Genomic DNA, 19268 nt, shown 5'->3' on the forward strand with positions numbered 1-19268 from the left:
GCAACAGTAATAGCAGCAGTGTAGCGGCAACAGCAGCGCCTCTCTATCGATCTTTTTCGTAAACGGTCGTAGTATAGTAGGAATAGTAAAGAGACATAAAAGAAGACTCCGTTCTATTCTTTCCCTTTTTTCTACATCACTTATTGCCTTTCCCTTTCCCTCCTATCCTCTCATCTTACACATATACTCGTTCATTCGTTCACTTCCATCTGTCATTTTCTCTCTCTCTCTCTCTCTCTCTTTCTCTCTCTCGATCTCTTTCTTCTTAACTCGTGCATTCCCTCGTTTTCTCTCTCTCTCTCTCTCTCTCTCTCTCTCTCTGTTTATATATATATATCTTTTGTTCTATTTGCTCTATCTTTCTTTTCTCTCTTTCACACATTCTCTATCTTTCGTCCTCTCTGTCTTTTTCGTTCTGTCCTTCTCTCTCCCTCTATCTCTGTGTCTTTCTCTCTCTCTCTCTCTCTCTCTCTCTCTCTCTCTCTCTCTATCTCTCTGTCTTTCTTTCTTTATCGTATACGGAGTGACATGCGCGCAAACATGGCGGATAGTATAAAGGGGCCTGCCTACGGCGCAACACGATCAGTCTAGAACGTGTCTCGTAATGGTGTTCCTTTCTCGTCCACCATTTTAAAACGATTCGCTTATTTTTTTTCCAAGTGTGTCCTCGTGCCAACAACGTTCCTTCCTTTTTTTTTGATCGTCTTCATGTGCTTCATTTCAATTGATCTTCAAAGAAAAATAATTGAAAAAAAGGAGGATAGAGATACATAATATATATATATACACACACACACACACATATATATATATTTATACGTATCAGAGAGAGAGAGAAAGAGAGAGAGAAAGAAAGAGAAAGAGAGAAATAAAAAATCTTTCGTTTAAAGGACAGTGACAAAAGAAAGAGAAAGAGAACGACATATGCGCTCAAAAGTGTGAAAGACGAAAACGGTAGGAGAAACGAGCGGGTGTACATGAAAAACAACGTAACGCCGACGATAATCGTCAATCTTTTAGGCTCCTGAAGTCATGAAGTAAAAGAAAAGAGAACAAAAAAAGAACAAAAAAGAACCAAAGGGGACGACTACCAAGTACATATTTCCTTCCTCTTCTCGAGGAGAGACGAGAAAAATATATACGCCGGCCAAGAGGCGCGGCGACGAACTCGGCTCGAAGCGACCGAACTCAGTCCTCAGTGTAGGCTAGTCGGCTCGCTCACGGTGCTAGTGCTTCAAAGGTGCGCGCGAGGGGTTGCAGGTGTTCATTCAAGAACGTTTCTCTCACTCCCACTATTTATTTTCTACCCCCCTTACTCCGCCTCTCTTGTCAACTAATCTTTCTTTCTTTCTTTCTTTCTTTCCTTCCTTCTTTCTTTTTATCTTTTTCTTTCTCTCTTTTACATCTCCCTTTGCCCATTTTATCTCTCTCTCTCTCTCTCTCTCTCTCTCTCTCTCTCTCTCTCTCTCTCTCTCTCTCTCTCTCTCTCTTTCTCTCTCTCCCTTCAATCTCTTTTGATATAACATAACCTGACTTTCTTACTAACTTACTTTTTTCTCTTTCTTTCCTTTTTTTCTTTTTTCTTTTTTTCTTTCTTTCTTTCTTTCTTTCTTTCTTCCTTTCTCTCTTTCTTTCATTCTTACATATCGTTTTGTACAATTAGTTTTGAAAAATTATTAGAATTATCACATTTTACAGGCGTCCATATTACTTTATTTTTTTTAGGCTTATGTTCCTTGTCCTCTAAAGAAACAGAAAAGTAATATAACAAGAAGAACGAGAAGAACGACGACGGCAAATAAGAATCTTGTGAAATTTTCTTCCACTACCACTTTTACTTCTTATCCTTTTTATTCTTTTTTTCTATTTCTTATTTTATTTCTTCTTCGTATTTTATTTCTTCTTTTTTTTAATTCCACGTCTATTCTACTTTTTTCAATGTTATATCGAGTTAGAAATATCGACTGATGAAATAAGAGTAATTTCTTATACGGTAAAAGAACTTTGATCCTACTGTGATATAATAATAATAATAATAATAATAATAGTAATAGTAATAATAATATTAATAATATAGTTCAAAAAGAGAGAAAGAAATAAATGAATAAATAAAAAGGGAGAGTGGTAATAACACATATACATACATACATACATACATACGTACATATATACATATATATATATACACATACACGTACATACTTATATATATACATATACATACACGCACATACGCCGTCCGAGACGCATTCGCCGGCGGCGATATATATAACAAATATGGCGGTGAACATGTGCGCGCGAAATTGCACCGAGGACACAGCCGGATTCATTTTCAAGATGATCTACGATGATATTTCTCTACCTTGGAACGAATATTCCTATTATATAACTTACAATCCTTGGTTCTTCTCAATACTTGGCAGTACTATGGTTGGTCTTGCTGGTGTATTACCACTTTTAATCATCCCTATTGAAGAAGGCGCTGATCTCAAGAATGGAGGTAATTTTGTTATATTTTTAATTTATTATAATTAACGCATGGACTTTTTTCCTTTTCTTTTTTTCTTCTCGCTTTTTTCCTCCTTTTTTGCTTTTTTTCTTTTTTCTTTTTTTTTTCTTCGTTTTCATTTACGAATGAAAAAAAGCCTTGTTAAAGGGAAGAAACTATTTTGAATTTTCTTCCGATGAAATTATTTGTTTATCGGACGACGAACGCAGCGCCACGTTACGTCATAATCGTAAATATTTACTCAACGCAATAGTTGAGTTTTTTTATTTTCACGTTTCAATGAGAAATTTCGTGCTTCAAAGAGAAATTTTGTACATAATTTTTCGATAAAGATAAGAATGTCATTCGACATTTTTCTTCATTTCTTTTTTTTTTTTTCATTCTTTTTTTTTTTTTTTTTTTTTTTTTTTTTTTTATGAAACCGTGAAATAACGAGGAAAAAAAAGTTGTCGAACTTCGTTACAAAGAAATTCTTTTATCGAACGACGAACACAGCGCCACGATTGGTCAGGATCGGAATTAAAAACCGTTAGAATTTGAATGCAACACTTGAAAATCTTTTTATTATACTTTTTTCATTTCAACGAAACTTTTTCGTATTTCTTTCATAAGAATATTGTTATACAAACGTGTGTTTTATCTGCTTTTTTTTTTCTTTTATTATTATTATTACTATTATTATTATTATAATTATTATTATTATTATTATTATTATTATTATTATTATTATTATTATCTTTTCTTTAGTTCAAAGCATCATCAACGTTCTGCTGTTTCATTTTTGTATGAGATATAATTAACGTGCGATGGCATCAACCTTTTATAAATAAAAACTTGTGCAATCGTTCATTAAATTGTCATTTGCACGCGCTTGCAAGACGTTTCATTATGCACTGTTGAACATTTTCACATGTAAATCATCCAAATATAGACTTAAATCTAGAGATTATTGTCTGTATAAAGATAGATAATAATCTTAATAAAATTTATTTTTTTATTTGTTTGATAAAACGATATTTCTCAGCCTATTATTTTTTAACCTAAAAAAAAAAAAATTTTTTTTTTTTTTTTTTTTTTTTTTTTTCTTAAATATAGGTCGCGAAAGAGTGGGAAATTATTGAATTATAAAATATTTTCAGAAAATTATCTTGTAAAATATTCTTCCGAGTTTACGAGAATAACATGATTAACATAATGGCCGTATCTTTAAAATAATATATGGATATTTAAAAATTTTATATTATAAACATTTGTACTACGATAACATTATGAACAAAGGGCCGCATAATCAAAAACTTTGAGAAACGCTAAGATAAACGGAATGAGATAGCACAAAAGAATATTCTTGAACAAATTAAAATGACGTAATGACGTTCTAAATGACGTAAGGATTTTCGATTAAAAAAAAAAAGAAGTATAGACAGACAAAGGGAATGACTATAAATATATATATATATATACACATATTTATATATATATATTTGCCGAACTGTTTGGCATTAGATTTTGGCAAAACTAAGTATCTCCGTCATTGGAAATACGTCGAAATAAATAATACGCATCGTAATTCATTTATAAGTGAGAATAACAATAGAATGTTTCCTTTCTCCGTTCCCCTCCCACCACCACCCTCATAAATTTGATAAAGTATATACGGAGCTTTAATTTCAATTTGTCTTTAACATTTTCAAAACAATAAACTCGTTAAATTTTTATATCAAATATTTTCTACTCTTAAATGATTGTAGCCGGAATGTACATACATATCTCCGTTCGTATTGATTTTATGAATAAATGTTTCAAATAAAAAAGATTTGCTAAGTTTTAACGTGGGGAAAAAGTGTAACATTTATCCCAGCTTTATATCTCACAGAGAGGGAGAGAGAGAGAGAGAGAGAGAGAGAGAGAGAGAGAAAGAGAGAGAGACTGTATTTTTTTCTCTCTTTTTTTTTTCGTTCATACATTTTTGATGTGATTATTTTTTTTCCCTTTTTTTTTCAATTCCTGGAGCTTTGAACCGTTGAATATTTTTCAAATTATTCTCGATGTATATAAGCCGATATGGAAAAATTAAAAAATAAAAAAATGGCTTAAATTAATTCAATGAATGTTCGAAAACATTACCGTACTCACGAATAATGATGCATATTTAAAAAAAAAAAAAAAAAAGAACGTCGAATAGATAACAAATCGTGAAAAATATTTGAACAAATTGCATCGCTTCATCGTATTCTTCTCACGTGTGAAACTTATGGTTGTACGAACGGACAATATTTCGAATTATTTCTCAAAGATAAAAATCTGAAATCGTGTGGTGGTCGTGCAATTGGGTCGACTTCAAAGTCAAATGTATCGGTCAAAATAAGCATTAATCAAAATAATGAATTGATGAATATCAATGTCGTCCATCGAATTGGACAACTCATATTTGTAAATGAGACAAACGAAAAAAGAAAAAGAACCAGAAAAGTTGAAATAAATGATGAAATGAATCCTCCAAAAGATAATTACGGCTCGTCGTTAAAAACAATTATTATAACAATAGCATTGAACTGTATTTCGTACTTCAGTAATCGTAAACAATGTGATTGCACGATTGATTAAACATCAAAGCTCCTTAACTCGATAAAATATCGATGATATATATTCGTTGGATATTTTCAACAATTGTTTTATTAAAAATTTCTACGATCTGTCGTATGTTGATAACAATAACGATCATCCTTCGAAATAACTTCGATAAATATTACATTTATCCCATTGAAAATCTATAATAATCTATTTATATGAATCATTTGTTTATAAAAACAATAAGATCGGAGATATATTCGGCTGGTATCATTTAAAATATTACATATGAATATAAATAAGGATATAAATTCGTTATTAATTTAAGTATATTATATATATATATTTTTTTTCTCGAATTAATAAATAATATACAATAATGTATATACAAATATTATATATTATTTTCTATTCAAAATTCTTGCCTCGCGGGCCATGATTATTTACGCATTGAGAAATCCAAATTCTATTAGCAGGAGTATGTTTTTGTTCTCTCGCAAATTCTGACGTAAGCAATTCTTAGGATCAAGCTCACTGAACGTGTTGTGTGGTGGTGGTGGAATGTTGTGTAGCCCAGCATATCATTCTCTATCTTTTTTATCTCAAAAGAAAAGTTTTGCAATCGATGTTGTCGACAACGAAGTTTCCTGTAATCTGATTTCACTTGAAATACATTAATCGTAAATAACGATAACGCCGAATTAAAATGATTTCGCTTTCGATCGAAATAATATCGTTTTTGTCTGTGAATTTTTCTTCATCATTTTTTATTTTCCCTTTTCTTTTTTTCTTTTTCTGTTTATTTTTAACTCTATAACTCCATCATAAAACTTTAAAGTCATAGACTATATATATAGATATATATAAAAGTTTTTTTTTATACATATTATTGTCAAACAAATCTAATCGTTTTTTTATGTTCGCTTTTTTAATGTTTATTTTTATTTTTTCTCCTATTTTTATTACTCCTGTCATTATTATTATTATTATTGTTATTATTATAATAAACAAGTTAGATTCTTCTTAATGATTATACAGGGTGGGCTGAAAGTTTCTAGAAGAATCAAAAGTTCCTAGCTAAACTAAAAATTCCTTCAGGCTAATATTCCTTTTCTTTTTTTTTTTTTTTTTTTTTCAAATTGTAAAAAAGTTCTCAGGAGCTTTAGAAAAAGAGTAATAGATTAAAAAAAAAAAGAAAAAAAAAATTTCTAAATTTTTGACACAATTTGTATATGTATAACTGATATTATAGTTTTTACGTTTTATTTAACACGTTTGATGTATGGTTCATCATTCGAATTCTGTTATTTCTAGTGAAAGTTTCTACGCTAGAAGATTATTCTATTTAATCGATACTTGGAAACATGATTGCGTTCTTTACGTCGAGAAATTTAAACTGCGCAGAAACGATATTTCGCTAATACAATTCGTATGCCAAGTAGCATACACGCGCGGGCACTCGCGCGCGCGCGCACGTATACATACATACAGTATACACAAATATGATATACAATGTTTGAAATTTTTGTACAATTATTTAATATTATATGTAAAACTAAATATTTATTTTTACGATATTTTATTATTTACATTCGCAATAACAATTAGCAATTTTTCTTGTTTCTTTTTCCTTTTTTGCTCTATCAGTGTAATACTTAAATATGAAACTTTTATTATTATTATTTTATCGTGTATACAATTAAATATTAATTTATTATAATGCAATATTTTATTATTTACTTCTGCAATAATATTTTCTTTTTTTTTCTTTTTTTATCACGGTATATTATATTTAGATACGAGATAATGTTTGTGACTTTCGTATAATAATTTTATCATGTATGAAATTAAATATTAATTTGTACAATATAATTTTATTTAAGTAGACGATAATAAATCATTAAATTATTTTATTTTTTTCTTTATCCGAGCGTTTAGATATCGATTTGTCAAAAATATCATACTTTGTTATTAATCCGCTATTATTACATCAATTATTTTCAGAGTATTATATATCAAGGTAGACATTTTTATTTTATTTTATTTTATTTTATTTTATTTTATTTTACTTTATTTTATTTATTTATTTGCCTTTTTTTTTTTTTTTTTTTTTTGTAGACAACGTGAGTTTCAGATAAAGTCATCTAAATTGTCAACTTGCTTGCATCTTATTTAGCTTGTCATCTTGTTCGAAGATGGTTAGTTCTGTTTGTTATGTATTTAATAAAGACGGAATAACGGAGGTATAGAAGCAACGTCATAAGTAGAAACAGAGATAGATAGAGGAGATAGCAATAGAGAAGATAGAGATAAAGATAGAGATAGAGATAGAGATAGAGATAGAGATAGAGATAAAGATAGAGATAGAGATAAAAACAGACAAATAATAAATAAGTGTTATGGGATACATTTTCATTCACTTTACCAATGGCCTTATCATTGTTATCGTGAATTAAATAATTAATATAAACTTGAACGAAACAAAAGAAAAAAAAAAAGAAAAAATAAAAATAAATAAAACGAAAGGAAAGGATTATTTTAATAGTGGAGTGATATTGTTCGATGAAATTAACATATTGTTCTCTTTCTCATTATCTTAGATTTTTTTATATACCTTCTCTCCCCTATTTTTCTGTCTTATTCGTATGTTTAATACCATCGTAATAGCAAGGTCATGAAACTAGTTTCAAAGTCTTCTCACGTGACATGCACGTAAAATTTGTTGTCTGTCCAAGAGCGGAATGCAAGGTTATTACATTGATAGAATGTCACATTTTAACGACGAAAATTTTTTTGGTCTTTTTTTTTTTTTCTTCTTTTTTTTTTTTTATCTTTCCCAAACGTTTTACTCTTTCTTTTACCGTTTTTTTCATTTCTTTTTTTTTTCCTCTTCCTTTTATTTATTTTTTTTTTATTTTTCTTTTTATTTTTTTTCTTTATAGCAGTCGCTATCTCAATTTAATCCGCTAATCGATAATTCGATGATAAAATCGAAAATAAAATTTTGATAAATTATTATCGAGTATTATTGAGTTGATAATGTTACCGACGATGTGTAAAAAAGAAAGTATAAATAAAATAATAATAAAAAGTAATATAAGTAATAATAATAAAAATCATGATATTGCGATATTCCATGGAAAAGAAATAGGAGGAGAGAAAGTATGTAGAAAATAGGTATCATATTAAAGTAATAATCAAGTAATACGCAAGTAATTTTTAATTATTCTCAATTCTTTTTTTGTTCTTTTTTCTTTTTAATTGTTTATATATATATATATATATATATATATATATATATATATTTTTCTTCTTTTTTTAATTTTTTTTTATCATAAACCATTGTGAGAGATTAGCTACAGTCGATAAAATTGCACGCAATCGTTTTATCTCATCTAATTAATGATAACGCGAAAGTATATTGTATTTAGAATTTTTTTTAAATATCACCTATTACAAAATTATGATTGAAAATGATTTTTGCGATGAAATATTTTATTTTCTCTTTATTATCTTTTGTTACGAGCGCTTTTTATTTATTTATTTTCCTTTTTTTTCTAATATTTCGTTTGCTATTAATTGTTATTTAATAATAACGATCATATATCTCTTCATAATAAAATAATAATTAATCATTTTTCTTTGAGATAATAAATTATTTAAAAAAAAAGGGAGAGAAAAATAGATGATTATTATAAATTTATATTAATTTTTTAAAATTATTCATTTAAACGAGACTTTAATTATTCGTCTTTCATAGTTATTGTCAATGCTCTATCATTACTGTCGATGTCGATAATTGACAATGTCTATGTCTATCGAGTATTCTAGAAGGAAAAGTAATGTACTCGTATTATAATTATATAATACCACGGTGACCTTTAGTCGCTTATTTTATTATTGATTGAAATATTAAATAGCGCCACGAAGATATTACGTTCGATCTGATTTATAGTTGTTGAAAAACGTTTAATATTTTTCAATTATTTTATTAAAATTTTTAAACGATTTAATGTTGATCTTAAAAAACCAATTTTTTTTTTTTTTTTTATAATATATATATATATGTAATATATACATATAAATATATGAATATATAATTAATTATGAATATATAATATATAAATATAAATATATGAATATATATATGTATATATATATATATATATATATATATATATTAATAATGTAATTATATAACTCTTATATGTATGAGTTGATTCTAAAACATCAATTTTATATATTATTTATTTTAACTATTTTTTTACACATAATATCAACGTTCTTAATGTAATCGTAAAAAAAATTTGGATCGATCGATAAAGTAGAAAATTACGTTTATCGATCTATCATCGAATGAAAATCTCATAACCTCTATTTTGACGTTTTCTTTTCTATTTAACGTTGTAAAATTACACAATAACGAAGTAATATTACATACTTTTTGTCCTTCATATTAATCCTCATATATGAACTTTAATCAAGTAAGATACTCCGTTACGACTTTAATTATCATATTTCTTTTTTTTCTCTTTTTTCTTCATTTTTCTCTTCTTTTTTTCTTTGTCTTATTTCGTTAAACGATTAATCTCTCGTCTTCTTACTATTGACTTAACATTTATTATCTGTAATAATAAAATCTGCATAATATTTATTTAACCGTATTAAAGTATAAATTTCTTTAGTTTACTTTTATTATTTACATTATATTTCTTCGTTATTATATATTTATTATCATTATTATTATATTATCTTTAACAGCAATAAAAATTCTCTCTCTCTCTCTCTTTTTTTTTTTGCTCTGAAAAGATTAAAATAATATAATATATTATTATACATATGTATAAGTATAAACATATATAGAAAAGTTATAATAATTATTTAATTCATAGAAAATAAAAGAAGGAATAATACGGGGATTCAAATGGTGCAAGAAATATAATAGGTTTAATAGGCAACAAGAAAAGTGAAGTCAAGTGAAGACTGCTAGAATATTTGATCTTTCATCGTTTGTAAAGAAATATAACCTATTATTAGATGTTGCAAGAATATAAGTTGATGTTAAAACATTTTTTCTTATTCTTTTTTTTTCGCGTTTAGAATAAATTTGAAAGGGTAATTTGAAACGTGTCACGTGAAATATAAGAATGAAAAATGAAAAAGAAAAAAAAAATATGTATATATATATATATATATATATATATATATATTTGTATATGCACTACAATAAATAATAATAATAATAATTCATATAAAAAGATTTGACACATCGTCAACGGAAAACGCAAGTATTTTATCATTTAACAAGTAAACACATTCATGAATGAATATTTTGATACTTTAGACTCGTTATCGAATTGGAAATTATAAAATTTCTTTAATGCGATTCGTTTAGTTCATGTAAGGTCAATCAAACTCTTATGCATGTTTTCAATCGCATGGCAAATTGTATGATCGGAATCATGATAGAAATAAACATTTAATATCTTTTTATGAAAAATATTGCTGTGACTATTATCGATCACGCCATATTCCGGTCATATGATCTGTGTATGTGTATGTTTGTCATCATATGTACGTATGTGTGTATGTGTTTATTTGTGTACATATATATATATATGAACATAACCTAAATAATTTTTTATTCTAGAAAACACATAGAAATACGATAATTTTTACTTACTACATAATTATACTTTATATATATATAAGAATATAAATTTTAGTAATGATAACGTTGTTTATTTTACTAACGATAATTTTACTTATTATGGCTGTTTAATTATTTATGACCTTTTTTTTTTTTTTCGACCAATGAAGAAATTATATCGCTCTATTAGAATTGCTAACGATTCTCGAATAGTATCGATTTTACGGTCGAACTTAATGACGTAACGATTATTTTCGTCGTTTTCGTTTCTTCGAAATAATTAAACAGCGTATTTTATATATAACGTTTTACATATCGAACAGTATATAAACGATCACATTTTCATTGTTTCGAAAGGAAAGAAAGAAAGAAAGAAGGAAAGAAAGAAAAAAAAATAAAACACACACACAAATGTCTTTTATCAACAATCCATGTCTTTTATCCTGCTAGTCGTAATCGATGTTTTGAGATCTTCAATTAAGATTGTTACGTTAATTAACAAGATAGTTATTCGTTATAGATAATGAGGAAGCTCTTGACTCCGTTCATAATCTTTTACGATAGATTCTTTGGATGTTACATTAAATGCGAATAAACTATTCGTAAGAATTGTTAAACGAAAAAAAAAAAAAAAAGAAGAAAAAAACCTAAATTTTTTATCATTTTTTATCGTTTTCTTCTTTTTTTTTTTCTCGTTCCTCTTTTTTTCGTTAGCTACTATTAAAACAAAGAAGTTAACAATATTTGCATGTAAATAGAACGTACGTTTATCCTTTGTGGGCAGTCACATACGTTCAAATCGGAGATAAAATTCTTTTTTTTTCTTTTTTCTCATTAAGATTACATTGCGTTTCTGTGCATTGTTACGAACAACAAGAAGAATCATCAGTAACGTTGAGTATACGCCTACCATATATCACATCACGCGGGATGTTTTAGATAAAAAGCGCATAATGCAATACGTATCATCTAGTTTGATGAGAAAGAATGTTTAATTTAGAAATCTGGTTATTCCATTTTCCTCTCTTTTATTCACATTTTTCAAATGTTTGGGGTTTTTCAGTATAATTTTTCTTAGAATTCATTGAAGCATCAGAATATTCACATCGGCTAATATCGTATCTTTTATTTTTTAAATTGCTTATATAGAGATAGACTTTCATTTCCGTTTCATATATATATATATGTATATATATATATATATATATATATATAAAACATCAACGAGATATCATAAACAATATGGCGTCAATTCATCGAACAGATATTATATAAGGGAATCGTATTAATATGTTGCAATAATGATAATATTCCAAAGTAAAAAAAAGAGGTGCATCGAACGATTTACATACGTCCAACGTATAGTTGGATCAATTATTATATTGCTACGAGTTTGATATTTATTTCGCATTGTAATGGTATGATCGATAATAAGAATAGATTTAATGCAATACCATCATATAAAGTCACGTTTCTCTCTTTAGACTTTTATCGATTTGTCGTGAATTATACATCACCAACTGATAATATTCTTTTTTGTTTTATTTATGGTTTTTTTTTCTCCTTTTTTCTTTGGTTTCTTTTTTTTCTTTTCTTTCTTTTTTTTTTATTCTTTTTTTTTTTTTTTTCTTTTTCCTTCATCGCTCGCACTACCTCGAGTTTATTTTACAAAAAAAAAAAAAAAAAAAAAAAAAGAAGAAAACAAAAAAAAAAGAAAATCAACGTTTAAGTTGAAATAATATTTATAAACAAAATTATTTATAAACAAATGTAGAATCGGCGTGAATAATTTGAACTCATCGAAATGTCGCCTCGGAGCGATCATTTTTGAAATATAATTTAAAAACGTTTTCATTTACATATAAAAGAAAAGAACATTTTTCTCACTCGCTTTCTATGAATAGAATTATTTAAAGAAAGAGAAAGAGAAAGAGAATAAATTTTTAGATTAAAATAACATTATAAACTAAATTACAAATGCCCGATAAATCGATATGTAACTAATAATATTACTAATAAAAAAATAAAAAAATGTAAATACGCGCGCGCGCGCGTTTGTGCTTGCTGAAATAATTTATCTCGTTAAAACTTTCGTATTGAAAGGAAATTCCATTTTGATAGGAAAATATTTGATGTATTCTCATAAAAAAAAAAAATATATATATATATATATACACATATATATGCAAGGTAATATTTATTATTTACAAATCACATAATCTAAAGATAAAAAACATGTTTCTCGAAGATATGTGTATCGATCGAATTACATTTTGTATGTTCATTGACTTGACTATAAAAAAGAGCATATAATTCGTGATAAACGACTTTTCGTTGAAAAGAGGTTAACTTTGACCTTATCTTCGTTTGCCATACGTTCTCCAATCGACTGTGTGTTTTGTGTATATATATATATATATATTTTTTTTTTTTTCACGTACATCATTATTAGTTCACAAACCTATAATATGTACATATATATAAATATACACGTATATACATATCATGTGTGTGTATCATATATACATACATACATGTATATATATGTATATATATGTACATATATGTATATATATGTACGCTTTTATTGTACTATGTCTATTTTGAATTATTTTCATGATATAATCTAGTACGACGAATCAACCCCTGTTGAGTGCAACTTCGTTGTTGTTTCTTTTTTTTTCTCTTATCTGTTATATTTGTTTTTTTTTTTTTTTTTTTTTTTTTTTTTACAAGATGATTAATCGACGGCATACATACGTATTTACATAAATCATCGTTTATAAAACTCAATATTAGAAAAAATTAATATAACATACATATAGCGAATATATATTTACATTTATTTCGATCATAAATGTTACGTTTAATTTCAATATCATATTACTTCAATATAATATTATTGATTATCCATTAAGTTAAAAAGTAAAATAAATAAATAAGATTGTATTATATTCTCTTATTCTTCTTTTCTTTTTTTTTTTCTTTTTCCAGCCAGCGCAGGAACATTGAAATTGCTTTTAAGCTTCGCCGTTGGTGGTCTTTTGGGTGACGTTTTTTTACATCTTTTACCAGAAGCATGGGAAAACGATTTATTGAAACGAGGTAAGAAAAAATGAAATACGATCGAAGTTATTATACAATAAAAAGAACCATATAAAAATGGTTGATAAATGAGATTATTACGAATTGAATTAAATGAAATAGATTTATTATTGTCTATTAATAAAAATTTCAATAAGATTAAAGTTACAATTCATATTTGTGAATTAAAAAAGATATTTTGGTTTTTAAATTAAGCTTTAAGATCAGATTGTGTTTGTGTTTGTATGTGTGTATGTGTGTGTGTGTGTTATATATTTAAAACACGTGCAGTAGTTTCATATGTAGAAACCAATTCGCGATTTGGAACGCTCTGTATATTCTGAATTAAGTACTGTATATATCTATGTACATTAGAAGAAGCTTCCATCCGGTGGAAGAGGCTTTATGAACTCTTTGTAGAACGCCTTCGAACTCTATTATACGTCGGTTACGGATTTGAATCACCAGCTGTGCCCCGATAAATTGAACCGTCTCTTTCTCGACCAATAGCGACGAACCTTTCCGATTTGTCCCGAGAATGCACATGACGATTACAATTCTTTATTTTACGTTAATATTCTTCTTTCTTCGAGTAAAATTATTTATCCTATCAGAGAAATAAAAAGTACTCAATTTTGTTTATCCTTTTTCTTTACTATTTGTTCCTTCGATTATTATTATTATTATTAATGTTATTATTATTACAATTTTTTTTTTTATTATTATTATTACTATTGTTGATGTTATTGTTATTAATTATTATTATTATTGTCGTTACTATTATTATTATTATTATTATTATTATTATTATTATTATTATTATTATTATTATTATTATTATTATTGTTACTATCATTGATTAACAATGAAATATTTTTAAATTAATATTTTAATTTAATATTTTTAGCTGAAAATTCAAATCCTCCATCTATGCCCTGTGGTCTTTGGGTTCTCACCGGTTTTTTGGTTTTTGTCATCGTCGAAAAAATTTTTGCATTCGATTATGATCCAGAGGAACAACAAGCAGATGATAACACGAATACATCTAAAAATATTATAGAAAATCTTGAAACTGATAAAGAAGAAATGGAGAACAATAATTGTATTAATTTGATTGGGATTAAACAAAATAATGGCTATGTTCAACATTGTACGGATAATGAACTTTTGGAGGTATGATTGTTTTTTCAAATCGTTAATAAAAATATTAAAAAAATTTTTTTTTATTTATTTATTTAATATAAAAATAAATATAATAGATAATTTAATATAAAGATAAATATAATATAAAGAAATGTCTCTTTTTTGTCTATTAGATGGAACCCTTCTTGGAAAACAAACTAGTGAAGAACGGATACATGGAGATTAATAGTAATGGTGTAAAGAAACCAAAAAAAAATGGTTACTTAAAATCAGAACATACAAATGGCATAGTTTTATCTGATAATATGTCGGTCGGTAAAGTCAGCGATTGTTTGAAGAGTTTTACAAAGAACAATGGTCTCTCATCGTCATCATCTTCATTGTTGAATGGATGTATCATTGACAGAAAATGCGTATCGTCTAAAACAAAGGAAAAAGTTACTCGGCAAACTGTTAATACTGTTGTCCAAAAAACTAAATCAAAACACATAGCAGGATATCTCAATCTTATGGCAAATTGTATTGATAATTTTACTCATGGATTGGCTGTAGGAGGTTCCTTCCTCATGTCCTTCCGATTAGGCGCCCTAACGACGTTCGCTATTTTGGTTCATGAGATTCCACATGAAGTTGGTGACTTCGCTATTTTACTTCGCAGTGGATTCAGCAGATGGGATGCTGCGAGGGCACAACTTTTAACTGCAACCGGTGGAATTTTTGGATCCTTAGCCGCTATTATTTTTTCTGGTGGTGAAGTTGGTTAGTGGAATGATATACATTTTTAGTTTTCTCTTATTAATAGATTTATACGAATAGATAATTAATGAAAGTACAATTTAAAGATAACCCTTTTTTTAGTTTTCTTTTTTCTTTTCCTTTTTTTTTTCTTGATAAATTTCAATTTTATATTCACAATATACTTTTTATTACTTTATATGGGTCAATTTATATGGGTTATATTAACAATATACTTTTTATTACTTTATATGGGTCATCCTGTATAATAAAATAATAAGATGAAGTTGAAAAACAGACTTTATTATATGATTATATGAACTATTTATAAATTGCGTATGTCAACACTTCATATCTTTACTGATAACTTCTACGACCTTGATTAATTACAGAAAATATTCATTCTTGTGACTATCTGCAATTCAGTATTTGAGATTTATTAATTAAGTCAGCCTTTATATTGCTTTAATAATATATATAACTTCTTTTTTAATTATCACATTTTGTTACAGAGGCAAGGACAGGTTGGATTTTGCCATTTACGGCAGGTGGTTTCCTTCATATCGGCTTAGTAACAATTTTACCAGAACTGCTTAAAGAATCTAGTCCTAAGGAATCTTTAAAGCAACTCGCTGCTTTATTATTTGGTGTTATGTTAATGGCAATTTTAACAATTCTTTGCGACTAAGGGATATTTCATCCAAGGAAAGAAATTAATTTGAGCAAATTTATATAGAATACTAAAATCTGTTGATCATTTTATGATAGTACTTTTCTGAAGTACAACAAATTTCTATAAGAATACACTTTCATTAAATAATCTATGTATGTATATATATATACATATATTTCTATATACATATACACAGCATACACACACACACACACACATATTATAAGTGACTATCCCAAAAGAGAGACTATATGTTGCCATAAAATTACATAATTTTGTTGCTTTATTAAGATAAAGTGTCATCAAAAGAAGTTGAATATTCAAGTGGAAACGACTGATGACTATACTCTTGTATATGGATACATTATTACATGCTCCAACACATAAGCTATATCTTACAAAGTTATAGGAGTTTATGTATATATATATATTAAAAGTATCCTAAAATATTAAAAACAGTTTAAATAAGCTTGAGGGAAGCACTACTTTTCAGACTCTGTGATCCTTTACAATAATTAAGAATGTGTTTATTATACGAATCATTTAAACTAATATTATAGTATTCTTATAATCGAAGGAGAAGAGTGTAAATTTATTTTTATAATCTTCAAGGTTAATAACATTTCTGTATCTAAATAAATTTAATATTTTTCTTCTTATAAGCCAACCAATTGAAATGAATTATTTACATTGGCAAATTGAAATAGGTGATGTTATATATATATATATATATATATAGATTGTGTTGATCGCAAACTACATTTTCAATTGAATTCTGCAAAATTGTATTTACAATATTATTATTATATGAGATGTGTAACGAATTGACGAATGACATTTCATGTTATGAAAAAAGGTGAAGGCGTGTAAATAATTTTTAATGCTTCCCCTTCTTTGACATTGAAATTAAAAAAGGGCATTTTAAATAGAACATAAAATTTTTAAATTAGATGAGATCACATATGATATAAAATTTTCGGTATATAAAAGAGAGACAGAGAAAGAAAGAGTACATACAAATATATTTAACCGTTTGCGTACCACGAGCCACTTTTGCGCATCTTCAGATTTTGTGTTGAAAAAAGCCAGGACATTTGGCCGAAACAGATAACTGACTGCCCACGAAATCGAAATTTGTTGAAATGCGCTCAGCCTTTCAGACGCATATACGTCGCATCGCTGTCAGTAATCCAATACAATATTACACGGTTATTAACAATGATAATTGCACTTTTATAACACTACGTCCAATCCTTTTACCAGTTGCAGAAAGAATGTTAGTATAAAAGAAACAAACACGAGAAGCGCGGTCCCTTTGTTTACCGCATTGAACATGACAAGCGCTATCATGCTCTTTGGCTTTTTTCGATACGTAATCGAAGGATTTTTGGCGTTTTTCGATCATGTTTTGTCAAAATCCTCTGGTACGCAAACTGTTAATAAATATACTTACCCGAAAAAAGAGAGAGAGAGAGAGAGAGAGAGAGAGAGAGAGAGAGAGAGAGAGAGAGAGAGAGAGAGAGAGAGAGAGAGAGAGAGAGAGAGAGAGAGAGAGAGAAAGGACATATGTTTGAGTTCCTAAAAAAAATTCTATGTGAGTAAATGTTTTCAAGAAAAACCCATAAATCTATTTAAGTGAGAACGAACGATTACGTTGATGTTATATTTTGCAACGATGGGAAAATAAAATTGTATAAATAAATTGTAAACGAAAATGAAAAGTTAATGTATACACAAATTATATTATATAAAGAAATTAATAATGTAGATATGTACGATCTTTCGAGAAATAAATTTCAATACGTAATATTTTATAAAATTAGGTATATAATATATATAGCGCGCGCGTCATCCACACTCACACAATTTCGTTATCTATCGATAGAAAAAAAATTTAATTAAATTGATAATAATCATTATCGAATAATTTCAAATTGAATTTTTGGATGAAATAATTATATGATTATCATGTTATCGTTTGTTATTAATAAATAAGTAAATGAGTATATATACACGATCAAGATAATAGGCCTAGAGTCGTCTCTCATCATAATGCCTAGAATGTACAAATATCGTTCTCTCTAAACTCATATATGTAAACACAAGAGGAAAAAAAAAAGAAAGAAAAAAAAAAGATACACATCAAGAATTTCTTTTCAATGTAATCAAATTCATTTATATCCAAATGGTAACTTAAATTATTTTATTCAAAACGGATACATGCGAAATGTATATATAGTTTATATGTCATTGTAATTATATATGATCTAAAACAATCCTTGTACTTAAAAGGTAGAAGAACAAGGTATTCTTTTCAAAAGAAGAAAAACAACATAATAAAAAAAAATAAATAAAAAAAAAAAAAAAAAAAAAAAAGAAAAATAGAATAAACAACAAAAAGAGAAATAGAAAAAAAGAAAAATAATTAACATGGTACATGAGTGCCTTTCCAAAGCACCTGTATATACAAACCCTGTTTTAAAACATATTTCCCCACGTATTAATATTTTTTGAAAGTTATGACATAATAATGAGTCCAATTAATATATGTAATCATTAAAATTTGTAAATAAACTATATTATATTCTATCTGGTTATATTTGTATCATAATAATATCCTATATTGAAAACAATTTTGTCAATATAATTATTAGTATATATAATGAGGTAGTCGATATAACTAGATCTGCAAAATAATTTAATAAATAATTGCTCTCAAATAGTGAAAATATAACATTTGTGCATTTTTTTGTTTTTTTTTTTACTCTAACATAATTTGATATTAATTATATATTAAAAACATAGTACTTTTCTATATTCTAGTTTCCTATAATTTTAAAAACATTCATACGTTGTGTATATATATAAATATGTATAAATATGTACATGTATGTGTGTGTGTATAT

General features: G+C 26.9%; 1 protein-coding gene across 3 annotated transcripts; it reads left to right on the forward strand.

Moving 5' to 3' along the window:
* The first annotated feature begins 562 nt into the window (after window positions 1–562).
* On the forward strand, window positions 563–18753 carry Zip99C (Zinc transporter Zip99C). 3 transcript variants are annotated; one of them, XM_085661087.1, is made up of 7 exons: window positions 563–954; window positions 1021–1240; window positions 1726–2500; window positions 13722–13832; window positions 14719–14984; window positions 15128–15713; window positions 16202–18753. In XM_085661087.1, the coding sequence occupies exons 3-7, from the start codon at window positions 2278–2280 to the stop codon at window positions 16375–16377; spliced, it is 1362 nt and encodes a 453-aa protein (XP_085517213.1). In that variant the 5' UTR covers window positions 563–954; window positions 1021–1240; window positions 1726–2277; the 3' UTR covers window positions 16378–18753. The 3 variants fall into 3 exon arrangements, with proteins under 3 accessions (XP_085517213.1, XP_035737993.2, XP_035737992.2); XM_035882100.2 differs by having other exon boundaries at window positions 563–1260; XM_035882099.2 differs by having other exon boundaries at window positions 563–1240.
* Window positions 18754–19268: the final 515 nt, after the last annotated feature.

This window comes from Vespa mandarinia, chromosome 13 (assembly GCF_050613455.1).
Source record: "Vespa mandarinia isolate Hongniang chromosome 13, ASM5061345v1, whole genome shotgun sequence".
NCBI lineage: Eukaryota > Metazoa > Arthropoda > Insecta > Hymenoptera > Vespidae > Vespa > Vespa mandarinia.